This window comes from Prionailurus bengalensis, chromosome B1 (genome assembly GCF_016509475.1).
Source record: "Prionailurus bengalensis isolate Pbe53 chromosome B1, Fcat_Pben_1.1_paternal_pri, whole genome shotgun sequence".
In the NCBI taxonomy this organism is placed as follows: Eukaryota; Metazoa; Chordata; class Mammalia; order Carnivora; family Felidae; genus Prionailurus; species Prionailurus bengalensis.
Genome location: NC_057344.1, coordinates 193697307 through 193719301, shown reverse-complemented (window position 1 = coordinate 193719301; position 21995 = coordinate 193697307). Strand labels below are relative to the sequence as shown.

General features: G+C 43.5%; 1 protein-coding gene across 11 annotated transcripts in view; it reads right to left on the bottom strand.

Annotated features, from left to right (window-relative positions):
* The window catches only part of LDB2 (LIM domain binding 2), a 381770-nt gene that overhangs the window by 227572 nt on the left and 132203 nt on the right, over positions 1-21995 (bottom strand). For all 11 annotated transcript variants that reach the window (XM_043572892.1, XM_043572898.1, XM_043572897.1 and 8 more), the window contains exon 2: positions 12021-12123. In XM_043572892.1, coding sequence (XP_043428827.1) covers positions 12021-12123 — 103 coding nt within the window. The remainder of the gene's footprint in view (positions 1-12020; positions 12124-21995) is intronic.

Sequence of the window (21995 nt, the reverse complement as noted above, 5' to 3'; positions counted from 1 at the left end):
AGTCCTGCTTAGCCACTATTTACCACGGACGTCCTCTCTGTCCCCTGGAGCAGCAGGCACAGAGGCTACGGAGACGAGTAGCCTCCACGGGCCTACAGATGGTCCTGATCTATGACAGAATTTTATAAACTGCAAAGCATTATCAGAACTCTGGTCATTTGAACTCATTCACCAGCCCAGGAGATTACCACTGGACACATTTGAAAAATGCCAACACAAGAACCCACTAAGTATCTGCTCGTTTTTCTTTCAAATGATAATACCATAGCAAGAACTACTTATTTTGGACTAGAAATTGGAATCTGTGTCTCTTTTTCAACAAAACCATAGCTAATATTAGAGGGTCTTGTTTTTGTTTTTTGGTTTTTTTTTTTTTTTAATTTCCTTTCCAAAAAGAAGTAATAAATAAAATTGCAATTCAAAACCGGGGAAAGTAGGAAGAGAAAAGGTATCATATGCGCTCCCTGTGTCCCTGAGGGTCGGTCATCTTTCCTTCTCTTCCCGAAGGCTCTGAATGCAGATGGTGCCAATTAGTGCCCTGGTTACAGCAAAGCTCAGAGCTAAGAATGGGAAGAACACAGTGGAAATGCCAACTGTCAAGAGATGCAAAGAGACCTCAGGAAGATACTACAAATATCTCACGAGAAATATACTACTTTTGAGAACTTCCATAACGAATGCCGACAAAGCAATGCTGAAAATGAGCCTGGATTTAATAAATCTTTTAATATTTCCACAGCTGGGCCGGCTTGCACAGGGCCGGCAGACCATTTTCTTCAATAAGGCATGGCACTGGTCTATTAGTTTATCAAGGCAATTATCAAGTGAAAAACAGTGGCCTCACTGCTGTGAACCTGAATAGTAACTCTCATAATTACTGATTTGGGGGCCCATCTTTAAAAAAAAAAAGATAGATCTGTAAGTACTAAAGCGTTTTATAAGAAATACATTTGGGTACAGTGTCTAAAAGCATGAAGAACGATTAAGGGTATATTTAGCAGTTTGTTTACATAGTCAGATACCAGGTATCATTTCTCTTATGGTTCTATTGAAGAGAAACAAATAAGCAAAGGAACATTGCTATTTTATGCAGGCAACCTTAGAAAAGTTGACCGCTACGATTTTCGTTTTCAACATAAAAGTTGGACTTTCTTAAATACCTCCGCCAAAACGTGAATAAACGTAGCTGGCGTCATCAAATGCGGGTCCTACTTCACACGTATAACATGACAAACGTTTCCAGAGGAAATTTCATGTGGATTTTAACATCTCTCAGGTAGCTAACTTCCACGTTCGAACTATTTTCAAAGCTGGCCTTAATTCCGAGACACAACACGCGAACAGTCGTTCTTTCACTGAGAACCATCAGAAGGGAAAGAGAGGAGCGGCACAGAGATACATGTGCATCTGTGAGGCAGTACCCTCCCCAACATGACTGACTAGGCTCGCCTTCTGATAAGATTCTGTAAGAATGCTTTGTTTTTTCATTGCTCTCAAGGTAACTAACCCAACCTGGCAGAGCAAATAATGTATTTTTCAAAGTAAAACAAAGATGAACGATCAACGCGTAAGTAAGATTATTCAAAGGCAGGATGAAGTAAGACACACATACTTTTAGAAAAGTTTGTAACAATAACGTAAGGCTCTGTTTACTCCAGATAAGATGGAGAACTCGTCTCATAAAAAAGGAGTAGCTTTATTGCCACGCTCCCAAGTGACCTTACTTCCTCCTTCTACAGATCTTCAAAATGATTATGAGCCTCAATTGTTGTCAGTTTGAAGTCTTCCTGACTTATTGAAAAGCCAAAGATACATGTTGCACCAGGGAAGCTATCATCAGAGAGTAGATTAAAGACAACACCAATTGGGAAAGGATCAACTTCATAAAAATAAACAAGTACATCATGATAGTTGCGTGAAGCTCATTCTCTCAGAATGAATAATAAAAGCAAACTACATGAAGGCACCAGGTTCTATAAGCTCCTGATTTCAGATATTCCAACATGACTACCTTGATTAAACAATAAATAATGAAACACACCATGATAGGTGATCTAAAAATCATGGACCCTCTACATTCTTAATGAAATCCACCTGAACGTTGCTTAACACAGTTGTAGAAGAATGCTAATTTATCCCGACTGTAACAAATCCTCTATTTGACTTCATTTGCATACATAAGGTGCATCCACAACCTGAAAACACAGCACAAATGTGACGATAGGGGGGAAGATGCTTAAATAAGCCCACCCCACTGAACAAGAACGTCACAAGCCAGAGTCATACAAAGGAAACACTGCACACATCCCAGCTTAACACTGGGTTTTCAAAATGCTTTATGTTAAAAATATACCAATATCACATTTGGATATAGAGTCTAAAAATAGAGTGGTGACCCTTATTAAGAACAAGTTCACAATCAAAAGCGGAAGGCATGTATTTAAAAAGATGTGGCTAAAACCTGCTAACAGTCAAGTCCAACAAACAATAGTTCACTAAACCTTTAGCTCCTCCAAGGCAAGCGATGTTGCTCATTCGTCTTCTTATTGCCAGGGCACAGGAAGATGACACAGGGAAAGTCCTCGAGAAATGTTCAATGGATAAATAAGTGTTTCAACTGAAATTCTGTCCATTAAGATTCACTCAATGAGACTCATGTACCTAGTTAACCATTGCTAAGGATTACTTATTCTATGAAATTTGGTGGTACCATCAGACTTAATAGATTAGCAGACGAACCAAGTAGTGAAATTACCAACCCATAGCCCAAAGCATTAAAGGAAAAAAAAAATCAATCCTGGTGTTGTAGGTTGGGTAGATGTGAATCTCAAGTCCTTATTCTGCTTGTGGCTAAATTTCCAAATTGCTCTTTGACATTTTTGTCACTCCATGACACAAAATGAGTTGCTACAACTTGAGATTGTGATGATAGAAACGTATTAAACCAGGGGGAAATCATATGTGCAATAATGTGTCTGTGGTCCAAATAATCAGACCCCTTGAGTAATATTTGTACTATTGACCAGAGCTGCATTATTCACTCAATGCATTCTGAAAGCCTCATATTTGCAAGGTATTGTGGCATGATGGTTTCTGTCACGGCTGTAAGAAACAAAGGGTTTTAGGAGTTTAGAAAGAAGTCTTTGCCAGCCTGAGTCTTTTTTCACTAAAAGCATATTTGATCACTCACTTCTCAATGCCCCATGGTACTTTTGCTCCGCCTACTCCTCCAGTGTTGATGGTATTGCATTAGAGTTCATTGTTTATGTGTCTGACTCCCTCGTTAAACTATAAGCTCCTTTAACACAGGCGATTCTCACACTCATGTATGTATGCCCAGCATCTGCACAAATGCTGGCAAAGTCAACTGTGGAATGCCTGCAAGGTGGACTTTGGATTTAAATTTAGGCAGGCTTCACCCTACACTCCCACCCTCTATTGAGGTGTTTTATTCTTTAGGTGGGGCTGGTGAGTGAGTACATTTGCTGAAAATAAACAGAGGCAAGACCACTGTGAATAACAGGAACAGGTAAATCTCTTAGAGGTTTTTTTTTTCTTTTTTCATATGCTGAGTCATGCTCACATTGCTTTGGAGCTGCTCTGGAATTATCAAGATTTCATATCTAAGAATAAACTGGGATACTTGAAGGATCAAGTATGGCTCCCAGATTTAAGAAAGAAAAACACAGGATACCTAGTTAATTTTGAATTTTGGATAAACAACACATAATTATGTAGCATAAATATGTCCCAAGCATTACGTCTGTGTACTTAAATTTTATCTAGCAACACTGTCTTTAAGATGATGAGTAAATTGGAGGTAAAGAGGATTTGGTGAGATGTTTCTCGATAATTTTTTGTTATGTGGCATATTTATTTTCTTTAGCCCCCAGACAATAAATAACACTAGCACCTCCTGCCATTGTGATAACGAAAAACATGGCCACATTTATCCCTCTAGATCGTATTGCCATCTTGGTCTGAGAGCCATAGGAAGGACATGGGAATAGGAATGTATCCATGAAACCAAGAATCAGGAAATGCATGTGCCAGGATCCCATAGATATCTTAGTCACACAGAGTCTCAAAAACAACATATAATGTCCATTTCCTAGTTAGTACCTCATTCAGACCTCCCAACTAAGTTCTTAAGGGCAGTCAGAGGTCTAACATCCTCAAGTCTGTGTATTTGACAGTGAATTTTAACCCTATGAAGAAAGATCCAACAATCATCCCAGGTTTCTTAACAGTTTGACATATAAAGGGAAAATTAAAAGTCACCAAATCCTAAAGATCAATTATAAATGCAATGATATTATACCTTTAACTTGTATAGCACTTGAAATTTATTCAAAACACTTTTCGGTCCACTAGCTCACGTGACCATTAGTACGGTACTTACTTATTGGTGAAGAGAGAGAATGCAATGTCTGCTCAATCTATTGTTACCGCCTATTTGCAACTGTTGATATCATCAATTTGGAACCACAAACGGGAAGGTATTTAGTCTCTTTTTCTCCCTTTCAGAAGTCTGTCTGTTCATCTATCAGTTGTGAGCTTTCTCTTAAGTCTTTTTTATAGCTAGTCATAGATTTTGTATTAATGTCCCAAGAATATTTTCTTTTTGAGCTACTTAGCTGATTGTATTAACTTAAGGTAAGAGTTTTAAATAGAATGAAATCAAAAGTAAATGGAAAAATTTGTGATGAACTGTCCTCCTTTCAAAAATTGACTGTCTCTTTATGACAATGTCTGGCAAATAGCAAACACTTGTTGAGTTCTGAATGAATGAATCAAGGAATGAGTGCAGGAGCAAATGAATTTCAAATGAAAGGCTGCTTTCATCCTAACTTAATTTACTCCAAATCTTGCCAGCTTAATGAAGACTGCTATTTAAAAGGGCTACATGCTAAAATCATAACTTCAGAGGCTAGAGTCATCCAGAAATCATTTAGTGCAGCTCCATGCAAAGGAAAGCATTTTTCAGAGTCTTCTGAGACAAAGACATCTACATCCGTATGAAACAAAAATGCCAGAGCCATCCGGTAACTTACCATCAAGGCTTACTCTGAGTGGGTGCATTCTTTTCCATAAAATACAGGGGTTTTTTTATGTTTTTTTTTTTAAGTTTACTTATGTATTTTGCGAGACAGCACAAGTGGAAGAGGGGCAGAGAGTCAGAGAGACAGAGGGAGAATCCCAAGTAGGGTTCCATGCTCTGTGGAGCCCGACACGGGGCTCTATTTCACAACCACGAGATCATGACCTGAGCCAAAATCAAGAGTCAGACACTCAACCAACTGAGCCACCCAGGCGCCCAAGCGTTCAACACTTCCTTGCTCCCTGAGCAGAACAGAGGATGGAAATCTCACCCTTCACTGGACAGGTCACACTTGTAATAATTTAGGACTTGTTTATTTAAGTCATCATCTTCCATTCAGTTTTTCTCCCAATTGGTCTTTAAATTCTTAAGGTTTCCATATAGAAAGAAGACAGGTCTGATCTGCCCAAATCCCAAGTTTTCCCTGCTATGTGCCAAATGACTGAATGAGTAATGGGAATTATCCTCTATTTTCATTCCATTTATTTATTCATACAATAAATATTTATCGTATGCTCTCCATGGGCAGCACTAAGCTAAAGTTACATGCTATTTAATCTTACTTAATCTTCACAAGTATTCTCTGATGTTGGCATTATTATTATCTTAATGCTGCATGTGAAAAAACGGAGGTGAAGATAGTTTATGCAACGTGCCGAACATCCTGTCACATGCCTATATCACACAGCTGTAGGGGAACAAAGACTCAAAATGAATCTGCATGGATCCAAAGTCCATGATTTTGATCTCTACCGCCATAATTTTTTTTTTAAATAAGGAGTTTTCAGGGGTGCCCGGATGGCTCAATCAGTTAAACGTCTGATGTGAGTTCAGGTCATGATCTCACGGTTCACGAGTTCGAGCCCCATGTCCGGCTCTGCGCTGACAACACAAAGCCTGCTTTGGATTCTCTCTCTCCCTCTCTCTCTCTCTGCCCCTTCCCCACTCGTATTCTCTTCATTTGTCAAAAATAAATAAATAAACTTTTTTTTTAAAGGAGGAGTTTTCAGAGAAACAAAATTACTTGACTGAGGAAGATCCCAGGGACCAGCTAACAAACGTCTCTTGAGAAAGCACAGGGTTTTTAAGTCCCAGCTACACAAACCTGTGCCTTCTAGATCTCAGGTGAACTCTATAGAGGTGTTATTCATAGAAAATACACAGGCACAGATTCTCGCCTTGTAAATCCCTTCTCCCCATGTGCTGTAGTGCATGCTCTTTGCAGGTAACTTTTCAAAATGGCCACGTCTGTGCCCCAGTAGTTATTAAATGCCGTGTCAAAATGCCTATGCCTATGTTCGAGGAATGATTTTCTCAGAAATATATTTTTAGTCATTCAATATGATATTGGGGAAAGAGAAAGTTGGGGAGAGAGGGGAAATGCTTTCAGCATTCCTATACAGCAAGCACAATAAAAACACAGCTGGACGAGGTGAACCAATAAAAAGCAGGAGAAAAATAGTAAGCAGAGATAGTGAAGCTACTTGAGCCTCATAGAATTTCCCTACCTTGGGGGGAACACATCCGAATACACAGGACATAAAAACACATATTACAAGACAACGTTGAAGAACTTAGTCAATATTGCAATGGTACCAGAGCTTTCGAGAAATGGCAAAGGAAAAAAAAAAGGGATGTGAGAAAGAAAATGTTAAGAAGAAACAGCAAGTGTAGAAATGGCTCCACAGAGAGGCCGACTGGCCGGTCTTCACAATATCAATGGGACTTGATGGCTGAGGAAAACAAGAAAATAATGATATGGAGGATGATATGTCTTAGAACAATTTTCTTTTGTTGTTGTTGAGTGAGATGTGCCCCCAGCAGCCACAGAGAGGAAAACAACAGTCTTTGGCTAACGTGACTGTGTAAACGTGTAGTCGTGCCAGAAATCCTTAGTCCAGACAGAATATGGAAGTCAGGATGAAATAACAAGTAGATGATAGAAAATTACTGGGCCCCCCAGCCCCAAATTGCAAATAGTAGTTAAGGGATTAATGACAATTTTATCTGAATTGCCTCGCATCTCAATCTAGAGTCAGCAAGGCACACATTAGAATTCAATCAAAAGACGGCTACTTAAGAAACATTTTCAAGGAGATGGAAATATACATCACTGCATCAAGCCCTCACTGTTCACATGAGGCCACTGATGCTTAGAAAGTGATGTACACCAAACCACACAAGTAGCAAAAGGCAAAGCCACATTTGAGCTCAGGTATCAGACCCAAAGCCCCTGCCTGAACCCTGTTCCTCGCAAAGCAGGCCGATGAGAAGTGCCTTGAAACACGATGGTCACTTAGTAGTTACGTCGCGTTTTTCCCTAATGTCCAAGGCAATGCCAACCTACACCCGGTTTAGCGTCTGGAGTCTTCAGCCCCCAGAGGTACAAAGCCCCACACATTCTCAATCACCCTTGCCCTATTTCTCCCTTCCTGAACATAATCTACATGCCAGAAATAACAGTGAATGTGTGTAGTTGAAAGCTGGGGAGGATATAGTCTCTTCAATGCGGCATTTCAGTAGAAACTGCCCATCGGTGAGGCCATGTACCTCCCGGATGACCTGTGAGTCTCTGCACATTGAGCCCACTTGAAAAACACCTGCCCAATGACACGCCTCTTCAGGGCACAGAAGCTACAGTAATGCCAAGGCCGTGCATTGTTATCGATAATAATAGTGCTAGGGGCACCAGGATGGCTCAGTCAGTTAAGCGTCCAACTCTTGATTTCGGCTCATGTCATGATCTCATGATTTGTGAGTTCAAGCCCCATATTGGGCTCTGCGTTGACAGTGTGGACCCTGGCTGCGGTTCTCATTCTCTCTCTCTCTCTCTCTCTCTCTCTGCCCCTCCCACATGTGTGCTCTCTCTCTCTCTCTCTCCAAATAAATAAATAAACTTAAGAAGAAGAATAACGGTCAGTGTTTCAAATGGTCTGAGGCTCTTGGACTGTATTTTCTCACTTAATTTTCACCCCAAGCCAGTGATGGTGGTATTACACCTTACAGATGAGGAAATGGAGCTTCTGTCCACCCATCAAAGCATGATATGACAACCAAAAATGTTCACATGGGACCCTCCTGCCCTTTCTGCTACACGGTGCAAACTCCCAGGCTCTCCAATGTCGTGAGAGCCAGGAGCACTTTTTCCTTGCATCTCTCCCAGCAAAGAGAGATCTCCTGAGTGAAGTGGGAACAGATGAAGACTATGGCCAGCGTGGGCCTGGGCACAGCCTAGGTCTCTGGAGGGGCTTACCATACCGTTACCCAAACGGTGTTTGTGACGGTCACAGAGGGAGAGAATGGTGCGGGACACAACTCCACGACGTGCTCAAAAAGGGCCGGAGGACTCGAAGTGCTTTCTGGAGGCTCCCCGGGAGTGATCAACCTGAGAGGGATCACTTCTGTACTTAGGGAAGGGAGACCACACACCCCGCGGGATGTAGAATTAGAAAGTAAGTGTGCAGGGGGCTTTGAGAGCCCCAGTCCTCCGCTTCCCTTGCCTCCCCTGTCAACTAAGCCACAGTAATTATTTGTAATTTATGTTCCTGGGAACGTGTGAATTGACAAATCCATTCCTTTCCCTTTAGCTATGGGACAATGTGGAGATAGGAAACGGAGAGGGAAGGAAAGGTGCCCTGGCTTTGACTTTGGAGTCAAACGGCCTGAGGCCCAGTGACTCACCAGCTGGGGCTCTCTGGACCAAGTTTCCATTTTTGGAAAAGACGCTTTGCAGCTCTAACAGTCTTTAACTACCGATCTGCTGACAGAGAAGGAATTGCTTGTCCCTGCTCTCTTGCCCACCTGAGATTCCGTGTCATCCAGGGAGAAAACTACCTCTCGGAACTGCCCACTTCTCCAGCTGCTGAAGAAACACCTCCCTGAACCTTCCACAAGGCAGGGGCAGGGACGCACAGCTCAATTTCACGGTCTGGTAATCTCATCCACCTGGCACCTGTCCACACCAACCTCACCCCCAGCCCCAGTCTTCCAGGAAAACATCAGCAGTCTCCACCTGCCCCAGCCATATCCTACCCTGGCAGGGGCGGGGGGTGTGGGGAGGGAGTCCCACCCCCCTCAGGAGAGGAAAGGGCTGAGGACTAGAGTGGTTGAAGGAACATGATCAACACAGAGGAGCTTTCTGAGAGAAAGAGTAATAGATCTCGGAAAGCATAATGATTTCCTGAATTATTATCTCACTGGTTCCCCCCCTCTCACTTCAAGTAGATCAGACCATATCCTATGGCCTATGTGAAACACCAACAGGGTGCTGTGGATCATGTTCTTCCCATTTTAGAAAGTCCAGTGATCTCAGTCAAAGAATTGTTTCGCCAACATTCTGTTTGGTGTTACGAACTTCCCCCCAAATGTCCATTACTCGTTCAATTATTCGTTCAACAAATACTTACTGAGCACCTATTATGTACAAGTCCCAGTATTAATCTGAGAATTCAGGAATAAACAATATGAAGCTCATGTTCTCAGGGAGATGACATTCTAATAGGATGGCGACAGACACCAAACAAATAAGCAGACACATAGGATTTACTCTAGCTTGGAGATAAGATATCTTAGAGCCAGAGGGACCCTCTAAATGCATAGAGATGCGAAGAGAGAAGGAATTTTTTTTTCCAGTAAGGGCTAAATAAACCCCATCTGGCATATTTCTTGGTACCCAGGATAAATGTAATTTGGGGCGATTCTTTACATATAGAAACGTAATAGTCAAGTCTTGTTTTCTTTCTCAAAAACGCAAGGCTGTCAGCTCCCTGGGAGGCTTCAAGGAAGAGCTGTAACCTCCAGTCCAGGGCCGGCAGGTGTTTTCCCAACCTGGCACGGACCGCCTGGTGCGCACACGGGTTAACGTGGCGTCGCCAGAGCTCAGAGCCCTGCATAAACAGTGTGCGTCAGGCGTTCTAAGCATCCTTCATCTTCCCTGTCTCCCCGTCCTGGGCTGTCAATCAGCTGTCACTTGCCCGCACATCAGCAGCATGTGCACATCACCAGGCTGTCAGCAAAGCAGCTGATGAGACTCCGCTCCAAACTGTCAATCATCTTTGTTTCCCTTCTCTGCTCGGGAAATATTTTGGCTCACGGAAACAAAGGAACCTGGACAACAATGGCTTAGAGTCAGGCGTTCACTCCTGTGCACGGATATCGGTTAAGATCTTAAACGGATACTGATCGTGCCTTACCCTCCAATGGTGTCGGGGTGGGATGGTGGGCAAAGGGAAGATCGAGCCCCTGCTGTATTAGTACAGGCTTCAAAACTGTAATTCTAGTTCCCTGAGCTGACTCTGATGGATTCACAAAAAATAGAAATAAAAAAAATAAAGGAAAAAAAAAAAAGGAAAAAGCACAGGAACATAAAACAATGATAACTTGAAGTTATCTGAGCTTATGCCTCAAAAGAAAATAAGAAGGCTCAGAGGATGGACGACTGCACGGCTCGAAATTATTCACCATTGATCAGGCAGGCTTTTGGGGAGAGAGTAATTGTTGGATTGCTGAGTTCATTTATCTCCCGGGACTTCGGAAACAGCAGCTTCTCTGCACCGGACTCTTTTACTCTCTAGGGCGTGAGGCTGCCTGGGGGCACCCACACACAGGAAAGCGAGTTAACTCTTCAGGACCCCACGAGGTGGGCTCACCAGTGCTTATGACAGGAGTCAGTAAGTTGAATGACTCTGAAACAGCCCGCTGTCTGGCAGACCCACAGCCCCCCTCACCCAAAACACTTACTGGAAATGCCCATGCCCTTAAAAGCCCACAGCAAAGAAGTCTAAAGAGATGCTCATGGCAATGAGTTCCAATTGGGCAGCGAGTTCAAGTTGTCCTGCCATCCCCAGTTTGCCATTGGGCAAAATCACCGTGCATATGTTAGCGTAATTAACCAGCCCGTCACAGAATAAGTCCAAATACCATTAAGTTGTCCAAACTCCTCTAAAGTTTAAAAACAACAACAACAACAACAACAACAACACTCTAGCAGCCTTGAAATACATATAGCAACAATCAGACCTTTTCATCATGCTTATCATGAGCCTTATTATCTAACAATTGCCCAGTGCTCTGGATTGACTTGTTCAGACATACGGTGGTTGGTTCCATCGTCTCCGTGTTTGTGACATTCGGGATGTCTTATCCTCTGACAGAGCCTTTCATACGTGCAACGCTGATTTCTGAAAACACATCTCTTTCTGATCTAACCAGACGTTAATTGCTTTTGTGCTGATGTATCTTTGCCTCTTGGTCTTATAGCACAACTAGCAAATCTGATCTCTGACAAGTTAGCTGAACCTAATCAGGACAGATCAGCTGTTACCCAAGGTGCCACAGGCAGTAATTTGAGGATCTTTATAGAGTTATCACTCTCTGGAAAGACAAGGAACTATAATTCTGTCAACACTAATCCCAAACTGTATGCTCAAAGCCGCTGTGGCCTCCCCTGCCCCTAAGAAAAGATAGCACTTGTCAAATAAATACCGGAGATAATTGATAAGAAGAAATTAGAAGGATGTGGCTGGTACAGTGACTGAAGATTTCTTTTTTTAAAGGAACCTTCAGAAGCAGAACACTGGGTCTCAAGTGCCAGCTGTCAAGGATAAAGGAGGGTCACAGGAAAGAAATGGATGGAAACTCCTCAATCCAGCTCCCACTTATCGTTGGGTGATTTGGTTCGTATTTGTCTCGCTCGCTAAACAGGCAGGTGCCCAAACATTGTAAGCCTCGAAGGAAAGCTCTCACAGCCGACTCTGCCTGCCACCCGGCGACAATGCCTTGATCGGAAGCAAGAGCCTCGTCAGGAGCGGAGAGGATACTGTCGGCCTGTCAGCCTTGTGCTATTCTTTGACGACCCCTGTGGCTTTCTTACAGGCGCAAAAAAAAAAAGGAATATTAGAAAAATAAACTGCTTTCTTACTGTATCGCTTTGGTCCATCTTCCAAACAAAATGAAAGGGTTAAGGTGGCATCATCTTCAAAAAACTCAGTGGCAAATGCGTCCCACCAGAGGTTGTCGCTATCCTGCAAAGAGACGGATCATTTATTTAACAGGCAAGAACAGAAAATATCTCAAAAGAGGAAAAGGAAAAAGAAAGAAAACCCCCGTCACCATTCGCTTGTTACTTAGCATATGTGTGTGGGTGTTCTAGAAGGCGGGTGGGCGAGCGTGTGGTCACTCTTCAAATTAATTGCCTCAAATGGGGACCAAATTCCAATTCGATAAATGAGTTAATGCAAACTGGATGAAAATTAATTCTTGAGGACGTGTTTGGGGAGATTTCATAAATGTACTTTGGAACACAATGTGACATTTTTTTTTTATTTTATTTTTTTTTTAATTTTTTTTTTCAACGTTTATTTATTTTTGGGACAGAGAGAGACAGAGCATGAACGGGGGAGGGGCAGAGAGAGAGGGAGACACAGAATCGGAAACAGGCTCCAGGCTCTGAGCCATCAGCCCAGAGCCCGACGCGGGGCTCGAACTCACGGACCGCGAGATCGTGACCTGGCTGAAGTCGGCCGCTTAACCGACTGCGCCACCCAGGCGCCCCAATGTGACATTTTTTAACAAAAGGGTTTACATTCCACGTAAAACGCCTTCAACTTCTTTCTGTCTCTCCCTGTCTCTCTTTGCTCTTCTAAGAATTTGATTTTACAAACGGAAACCACCATACCACAAGTAGCTTAAGGGGAGTACATTTTTAGAGATAATTAACTCAAAAAGGGGTTGGTGCGACTGGTGGCCCTGCCCTGTGCAAATATGCCCATGAGATACGTGTTTGCCACATGGGTCTATCCAGATGATACAGAGGGATACGCAGCGGCAGAAACACCCATCACATGCATGTGGATGGTTCTTGAGAGTTGTTTTAAGATTACGGGCAGTCTTGTTGCCTTGTTATGAACATGATTATTAAAAATAGAGCAGTCCAGCAGAATGCAAACTATCCATGTGAACTGTTTGTCTTGGGTTGAGCCTTTCTCTTGCTCATCCAGAAAACACTTGAACATTGGCCCAGTTGAAGGCAGTTAAAATCATTGTTAATCGTGATGGGGCAGGGGGCTCCTGTAACTGTGAATTAGGCAGAGTGTCGCATTCAAAAGGGGAAAGCATACCTGGCCTCGTGCTCTATGTCTTACACCATGTGCCCCTAAATACTTTTTTTTTAATTCATTTTTGAGAGAGACAAAGAGAGCACAAGTGGGGGAGAGGCAGAGAGAGAGAGAGAGAGGGAGACACAGAACCCAAAGCAGGCTCCGGGCTCCGAGCTGTCAGCACAGAGCCCGACACGGGGCTCAAACCCACGAAGCGTGACATCACAACCTGAGCCAAGGTCGGACGCTTAACCGACTGAGCCGCCCAGCCACACCCACCCCACCCCACCCCCCCAAAAAAATCTGAAGCACAATCTTTTTCCAGAGAATGACTGGTTACTGGCAGACTTTAGGAGGAAATGCTCGGCAGCTGTCTGTCAGATGAGGCAAGGGAGGGAGGGGCTCGCAGCCCCCACTGCTTGGCCGGGGCAGAAACACTGCAAGCCTCTCTCCTTCCCGTTAAGTTGCTCTGCTTATGACAACATGAAGCCGTTGACGCTGGCGGGCGTCAGGAATGAGCGTTCAGTCCTGGCAAGAATAATTAAAGGGCCACTGAAGGTTGATGCTGTCTGTCCCTTGTTCCAGAAAAGCAACCGCTCAGGCAAATGAATCTTGGGGTCTTTTTTTTTTTTTTTTGGCTTCCTCCCAATCACCATACCAAAAGCCGACGCTTTTCTTAGTAAAACACAGTAAATATAAAAGCACCCAGGGGCGCCTGGGTGGCGCAGTCGGTTAAGCGTCCGACTTCAGCCAGGTCACGATCTCGCCGTCCGGGAGTTCGAGCCCCGCGTCAGGCTCTGGGCTGATGGCTCAGAGCCTGGAGCCTGTTTCCGATTCTGTGTCTCCCTCTCTCTCTGCCCCTCCCCCGTTCGTGCTTTGTCTCTCTCTGTCCCAAAAATAAATAAAAACCGTTGAAAAAAAAATTTAAAAAAAAAAAAAAAAGCACCTGGGGCAATGCCTGGCTCCACATACAAACTACCGCCCCGCCCCCTTCCCCCCCAAAACAAATATTTATTGAGCACTTACTACGTGCAGGCTCTCAGAGTACACAGCTGATTGAGAGACCGGTCCCTCCCCTCAAAGTGCTCAAACCTACTAGCAGGAGACAGCCAAGTGAGCAACGAACAGACAGCCTCCCTCCAGGCCCGAGACCACAGCACGAAGCCTGGGTGCCGTGGAAGCTCTCAGGGTTTCTAGAAAAATCAGTGGGCTTAGAAGTGGAAGAGGCATCTGGGGAAAGAAACCCTATCTGAGAGCCTGGGCACACTGGTTTATTTTCTTTCAAATTGCTACACAGATGGGAAAAGAATAATAGTTAACATTTATTGAGTGCTTACCACATGCCAAGCATTATTCTAAGTGCTTCATGTGTATTTTCCCTCTCACTCCTTAATACCTCCCTGTTTCTTTGTTTCTTCTTCTCCTTCCTCTCTAGTTCATATCATTTTCTTCTGAGGAGGGGCTGTGCTGTGCTCACTGCTCTATCTCCCAGGCCCCTGAATGGCGTCGAGCCCATGGTATTACTCAATAGCAGCCGTTCAGGGAATGAATGAAGCTGCTCACATCATGTATCATCCCTACTATACAACGGCAGGAACCGAAGCACGGGTGGTAAATGGAACTTGCCAGGTACGCTCAGCCGATACGGAGTGCAGCTGGGATTCCGACTCAGACCCTCCGACATCCGAGCCCCAGCTTCTGCCTGCCTCCTTTCTCTAGCAGACTTCGCCGAGGCAGGGGTTGGGATTTAGAAAGAAGGGAGGGAGAGTGCAAAGGAAGGATTTTTGTCTCAGATTGGTTTCTCCGTCCAGCTCCTTGCCTCGCGGTCCTGTCCCGGTTGCCAGGACTCACGCCCCGGAGGATGCTCAGCATCCGGCTTAGCTCGGGGCAGTTCGGCAGGCGGTACTCTGTCAGTGATGCAACTCGATCCTGCCAGCAACCCTCATTCCCAGGCTACATCCCTCTTCCCAGCTAAGTGAGCGTTCACAATGTATCTCACCTTCCTGAGCCTGCCTCCTAACTTGCACGTTGAGGATAACGATAGCAAGAGCACAGTGACAATTCTCTGGCAGAGCACATGGGTCAAGGGCAACAAAGCAATAATCATCTTGCGGGATGGGTGTGAGGATTAAATACATTTGTGAGTCTAACGTGCCCAGCAGAATGCCCAGGACACGGTGAAGATCAGTAAAATGCTCCTTTCCTGACTCTACCTTACCATCTCTTTTTTTTTTTTAATTTTTTTAAAGTTTATTTATTTTCAAGAGAGAGAGGGAGAGAAGTGTGTGAGCAGGCAGGGGCAGAGAGAAAGGGGGACACAGAATGCGAAGCAGGCTCCAAGCTCCGAGCTGTCAGCTCAGAGCCCGACGTGGGACTCGAACTTACGAACCAAGAGATCACGACCCAAGCCAAAGTCAGACACTTAACCAACTGGGCCTCCCAGGCGCCCCTGCCTTACCGTCTTTAGTATCATTTTTAAGAGGTGAGACATCACATGTTTTAAAGAACTGCACCCCAAATGTACTTTATAAAGCAGCCTGTTGATAAATCAAACAGGTTTCCCTAGAATTTCAACTATTTGTAGCCCATTTACCTGGCAGTGGCTCCTGTCTGCAACTCGGAACAGAAATGTATCCATTCTCTTTTGCCCTGGTGATTATTTAAAGGCCCAGTGACTAGATCAGATCCTGTACCTCCATTGCTCCGTAATCTAACTCTGGGTTTCTGGCATTTCTGCCAGGCAATGGAGCCGTGGAAGGGAAAAGCCCAGGGAGAACCAAGGCTGGTCCGAAGTCACTGGGAAAAAGGGAAGGACTCGGGTGAAGTGAGGGGTAGCAAATGCTTAGAAGCAGCCGCACAGGGGCCACGTTGCCTAGACAAGTGAGTGTCGGCAATAGCCGAGCATAAGCCGAGCATCAGCAAGAAGTGATGATTCAACCAACTGCAAGGGAACATAAGATGAGTCTGGGTCTCAGGAAGTGTCAGAACAGGTGCGGCAGGGGCAGGTTAGATCAGGTAACCATACACACCAAAAAAATCTATTGGTTTTGGTGAAGAACCTTAGAAGAACTTTTCAAAACTAAAGATGAAATATATAATTATCCCAGACACAGAAAAGGTACAAAATACATATATTGGGGGTTGGCGGATAGAATGAATGAATGAATGAATGAAATTCTTTATTGTACCATCACAAACCCAACTCAAGAAACTCACTCTCCAAAGTTCTCAAGAGATCTTGATTGCTGTGACCCTACTTTGTCTCTTGGCTGATATTTCTAAAATGGCTTAATTTTTTTATATATTTTTAAATTATCATTGTCAACTGCTGCTAAACAGACATATATAACGCTTTTGAATTAGTCCTTAATTATGAGAGGACAGGTGTTTATGTAGGAAAGGGAATAAAAGGAGAGAAGCTTTAATAAAAAACTTGCTAAATGTCAAGTATAGGCCAGTCTTGCGTGGAGTGTATGCTAAGGAAGCAGATTATGGAAAGATTATGGTGGTGGGGAGGTACGATGGAGGGGGAGGGGTCTGGGTTAATAGTAGTATCCATAACCCGGTATTTTCTAAGTGCTGTACATGACTTGAACTCTCTTATATTCACAACTGTCCTGATTGCTACCGAGGAGCAGAGCAGGCAGCCTATAGAAAACAGACATCTTTAACCTCAATGTCACATTGAACTTCATACATGTAAATTCTGCCTCTTATCAGCGGGAGGACCTTAGTCAAGTCAGCTGACTTCTTTGCATCTATTTGCTCATGTGTAAAGTGGGAATAATAATTTCGGTGGACTCTGAGGACTGAAAAAGTAACTGTCCAGCACATAGTAGCTTTTCAAGAAATGAAAGCTATTATTATCCATTATTGTTTCATTTGACCCTTAAAATAGTTATAAACACAGAATCTGAATTTCAGAAAAGTTAAACTGAATAAAGATCAGACAGCTACAAAGTGGTAAATCTAAAGTTCACTTAAAAGTCTGCCTAACTCCAGTCCATTTTTTAAAATTGATTTCCTTTTGCAGAGCAGTTTTGGTTCACAGCAAAATTATGACAGACTGCACAGATACCTGTTATATCCCCTGCCTCCCCCCAATACAGCCTCCCACATTCTCAATATCCCCCACCAGAGTGGTACATTTGTTACAATTGATGAACTACCAGTCCATAATTTTCCTCAACAAATTCTACTTGAAAAGTGGTTTTTCACCTTAAGTTGAAGACGAAGGCAGCTGGCATTGCTGAGAGGAAATTCTGCCTGAGCAGACCTCTGACTCAGGTGTTTTCAGATGCTGTACCCTTTCCCCCAACTTCATGACGTTCTCCTGGCAATAAACTTCCTCTTTGCACACCTCTTCCTTCCATTTTGTGGCTATCATTCCTGGCATCCCTTAGGCAATTTGGGGGAATACATTTGCATAATAATGACGCTAGGGGTCCAGGCTGGCTGAAATGCAGCCACAAAGGTTTCCGAGAAATCAAATAAGAAACCTCTGGCAGAGATCTTACAGTGTGCCTAGTGGTAAGAGCTCACGGCCACCTCATGCGCTGTGGACAACGATGACAAATCAGTCCCTCCATCATTCAACTTCACGTTGTCAGTCACCTAAAATGACACCAGCCTTGCAAAGGCGGAAGGCGCTCTGCCTGGTCACGGGAAGAACGGTAAGAGGCCAAGGGGATATAAAGACAGACAGACTGGTTAACATTCTACAGTTGAACCTACAGGTTAGCACCCCCGCCTCTTGACCAGAAACCTAGCGCCTCCGTCTTTGGAGAAATGGAAGAACCACAAAATTCCCAGTTCTCCTTCCAGAGCAGAGAGCATAGCCAAGTTTAGCAAGTTGACCAGTAGGAGGCTGTGTGAGTAAAGTTGCCAAGCTGCTTAGAAGCCAGGATTCCAGAGAGAAGCTCACTAAGTCAGAAGTTTGAAGGGGACGAGGTGTGGCTGACCACTCTGACTTCACGCAGGCGATAATCCCCTCACGTCAGACTAACTTGGAGATTAGCCAAAAAGCACCTTGAGGTTGACGAGTGAGTCAAGACCAATGTTTTGGGACTTCCAAATAAGGGTTACAGTAAATGACCTCAAAAGCCAACCAAGGCACAAGGTCTTATTGCTAGGCTGCGGGTTGGGGCACACACCTCAGTAACTAGCAGTGATAACAGACACGACATTTGGAATATATATGGTAAAATGCATTCCATCCAGGGGCACCTGAGTGGCTCAGTCGGTTAAGTATCCGACTCTTGATTTTAGCTCAGGTCATGATCTCACAGTTCATGAGTTCGAGCCCTGCCTTGGGCTCTGTGCTGTCCTGCTTGGGATTCTCTGCCTCTCTCTCTCTCTCTCTCTCTCTCTCTCTCAAAATAAATAAATAAATTTAAAATAAAAAAAAAAAGACATTCTATCCAGGGAAAAGCCATTCTTACCACACTATAAAGGAGCCAGCACTAGTCGTTTTCCTGTGCGTAGCCAATGGGCCTCGGGCAACTTACCTTCCTGAACCAAGGGTTCCTGGTTAACAGTGGCCTCCCCCCCTGTCTGTGAATAGGTTGCTCTTTTGGCCCAGAATGTGCAGCAAACGCCAAGTCCCAGTCTTGGCACTCCTTTTTCACTGAATCTTGTGCTAGGAAACTTGGAAAACGACGCCCCCGTTAGAATGCAAATCAACTTATGATTGAATCACATTCTTACAATTGTGTAGTAAATGGCGTGATGCTTAAGGGAGGGACTAGGCATTAGGTATTGTTCATCCTCAGCAGAGCTCCCACCTGTAGATTACCCAATAAAGGAACAGAAGAATGGAATACACACACGAAGACGCCGTACCCACACAAATTCTTCCTCTAATTTCGTAGGAATCTTTTGAGAGTGTAAACTCAGTGGCCAGGGAACCAAGATGGCGTTCCAGCTAAGCCCCCTCTCTGTCACATCTCTGTTGTCTCGCTTTCCATCAGCGGATATACCACCCCTGCATGTGAGAGGTTCACATGGAGACAGAAATTTTCAAAATTATCTCACACCCACGTTGCCATTCTACTGTGCCACCTCTTGGGTATTTTTCTTGTCCTTTTCAGCAAAACGTTGGTTAAATGAATATACTTTACTGACTGTAACTTAAGTAAGTGTGGTTTTACCTTATTAATTTTTTTTTAAAAAACAGAGAGTAGAAGATACTGTAAAGACCCATGGGTCCATTATCCAGAATTAACAATTATTAAAATGACATCTTATTTTCCTCTTTAAGAGGAATTAAAAATTATAAATAAAAATAAATGCCCTGGGTCCCCATATCCTGTTTTTTTTCTCCCCTCCCCGAGGCTCTCATAAACAACTGTCTCCTAGAGTTCAAGTGACTCTTCCTCCCCCATCTTTTATATTCATACACACACATGACTCCATTCATATACAGTCTTATTTTATGGTTTTAATATTTTATTTAAATGGTATCATACATTATGTTCCTTTCTTTAAGCTTGCTTTTTTTTTTCATTCAACATTGCTTTTTGGAGACCTATTTTATATATTAGAGCCTCTTATTCTCTTGTATAAGCTACATGGTAGTGCACTGAATGCATGTAATATATTTTACTGAAGCATCTTGCTACTTATCTCTAGACAGTTTCTAATTTTTTGCTATTACAACATTGTTGTGATAAGGATCTTTATAGTGTCCCTTTGTGCACCTGTGTAAATTCTCTGGGGCATATATCTAAAGTCCCTGTGCCGAGGCACAGGGTATATACTGGTCTCTATTTTGGCTCATACATGACGAGGATTCTGTTCTTCCAAATGGAAGATTTCTGGTCTGACTGATGCGTGGGCAAAGATGAAACAAGGTGCATTTCTAAGCAATGTTTTTCCAAGTGGGATCTAATAAGAGGATCAATATAATTACAAAACAGAGACCAGCCTGCCCGGAGAAGGATGGGCATCTAAAAGTCCAGAGAAGATTCAATAATGGAATAATAATAAAATATTAAATTAAAAATGAAATTAAACTATTTGCCCATTATTCTCTGAAGGCAGAGTGTGTCTCAGGGGCTTCATTAACCAAAAGGAGGATTATTTCTTGACACTGACAGAGGAAAGAACGCATAGGCTCTTTGTGGTCCTTCAAAATAACTCCCGAAACTGAACCAGCGTGGGAGGAGGTGGGGATCTCACTGTGTACATCCCGCCACAAGGCTTCTGATCGGGGCCACACCTTTTCCACACAGACAGGTCCTTCCAATCCCTGCTGTTGTTTGGTGTCTGAACAGTACATATTTAGTGTTTAGTGAATATTAATAAGGAAAACTGGATTCTTTTCCCACAGCTGGGAAACGACAATAGCACAGAGTAGCCTCCAGGTAAATAAAGACGAAATTAACTCAGCCTAAACACAGGAAGGGGGAGTGGTATCCGTGATTCTCATATATTTTAATTAGGCAAAAATGCCACAGAAGCTTCTCCACTCCAAATAAGCTTCTATATGCATTTCTGTGATTAAAATCCTTGGTCCTTTTGTCCCATCACAGGTGAGTCCCAGAACCACTGGCAGCCAAATCATGTATCAGGATGAGAGGTGCACTCAGGTCAAATAGCAGAAGAGAGGCTTAATTACGTTAAAAAATCCACAAAAGCATTTTCCTTCCATCCCAGATTCTCTCCTGCTCCCATCTCTGTCCCTCTCCACCAAAACCAGGACCCCGGTGCGAGGGCTGGCCCCCGGCATCTGTAACTTAAGCACTGACAGGTTATGTGGGATTTTTGCCAGAGTAATTATTTTTCAATTCAACAATAATGAGAAATTACCATGGCAACCACTGGTCACATGGCACACATACACCCCCTCCAAAGAATGAAACCATACATAAAGCATCTATTTCTTGAAAAATGTGTGTGTGTGTGTGTGTGTGTGTGTGTGTGTGTGTGTTTTATTAAAACAAACTTAAACAGGTCAAAGTGGAGCAAGTGCATGAAGGGGTCTGGAAACAGGAAGATGAGAAGAGCATTGACTTTCTTCAGTATCTCGCGGTTCTAGAAAATAATGATGTCTTATAACCCTACCTCCTTGTACACACACGTGGACAGCACTCTATTAATTTGTATCTTACCATTTCGGTCACTCCCATTTTGCACATGTCGGCCAACCCCTCTCAGGAGACACTGAAGGAAGAATGATACGCTCAAGGACAGAGGCAGAAGTGTGTGTGGCCATACCGGCTTTCCCTAAATTTATTTGCCCGTCACACTCCTACTAGATTGAGACAGGAGACAGTGAAGGAGCCCAATCTCGTGCCTTTCCTTTTGTGGACGGCCCCTCGTGCGAAGGGAGCGCAGGTCAATTATGTTCTCTAATTATTTATTTTGTTATCTCTAACAAAAGTCTTATTCACTTCCTTAATCCCCAGCTGCTTTTTCTTCAAACCTGGGAGCCTTGCATCAAACCGTGTTTATTCCCAACTAAGCACATTTAATAACAGTAGACAACAGTTCCAGAGCACTTACTGTATGCCAGGCACCATTCTGAACATACTGAATGATATAAACCCTGTGAAATGTCGTAGCGACCCTATAAGTCCTTCTAAGAAGCCCATTTTATAGATGTGAAGACTGAGGCACAGAGAAGTTCAATATTCACTTCAGATCACACAGTGAGTTCAAACACATGGATGCTGGCTTTTGAGTTTCGCCTGTTAACTACTCTATTATCATGTTCCTTCAGCCAGAACAATATTCTTCGAGACATCTACCATCCTCTTACTTGTTTCAACATCCAGTTAGTGCTAAGTGCACTGACT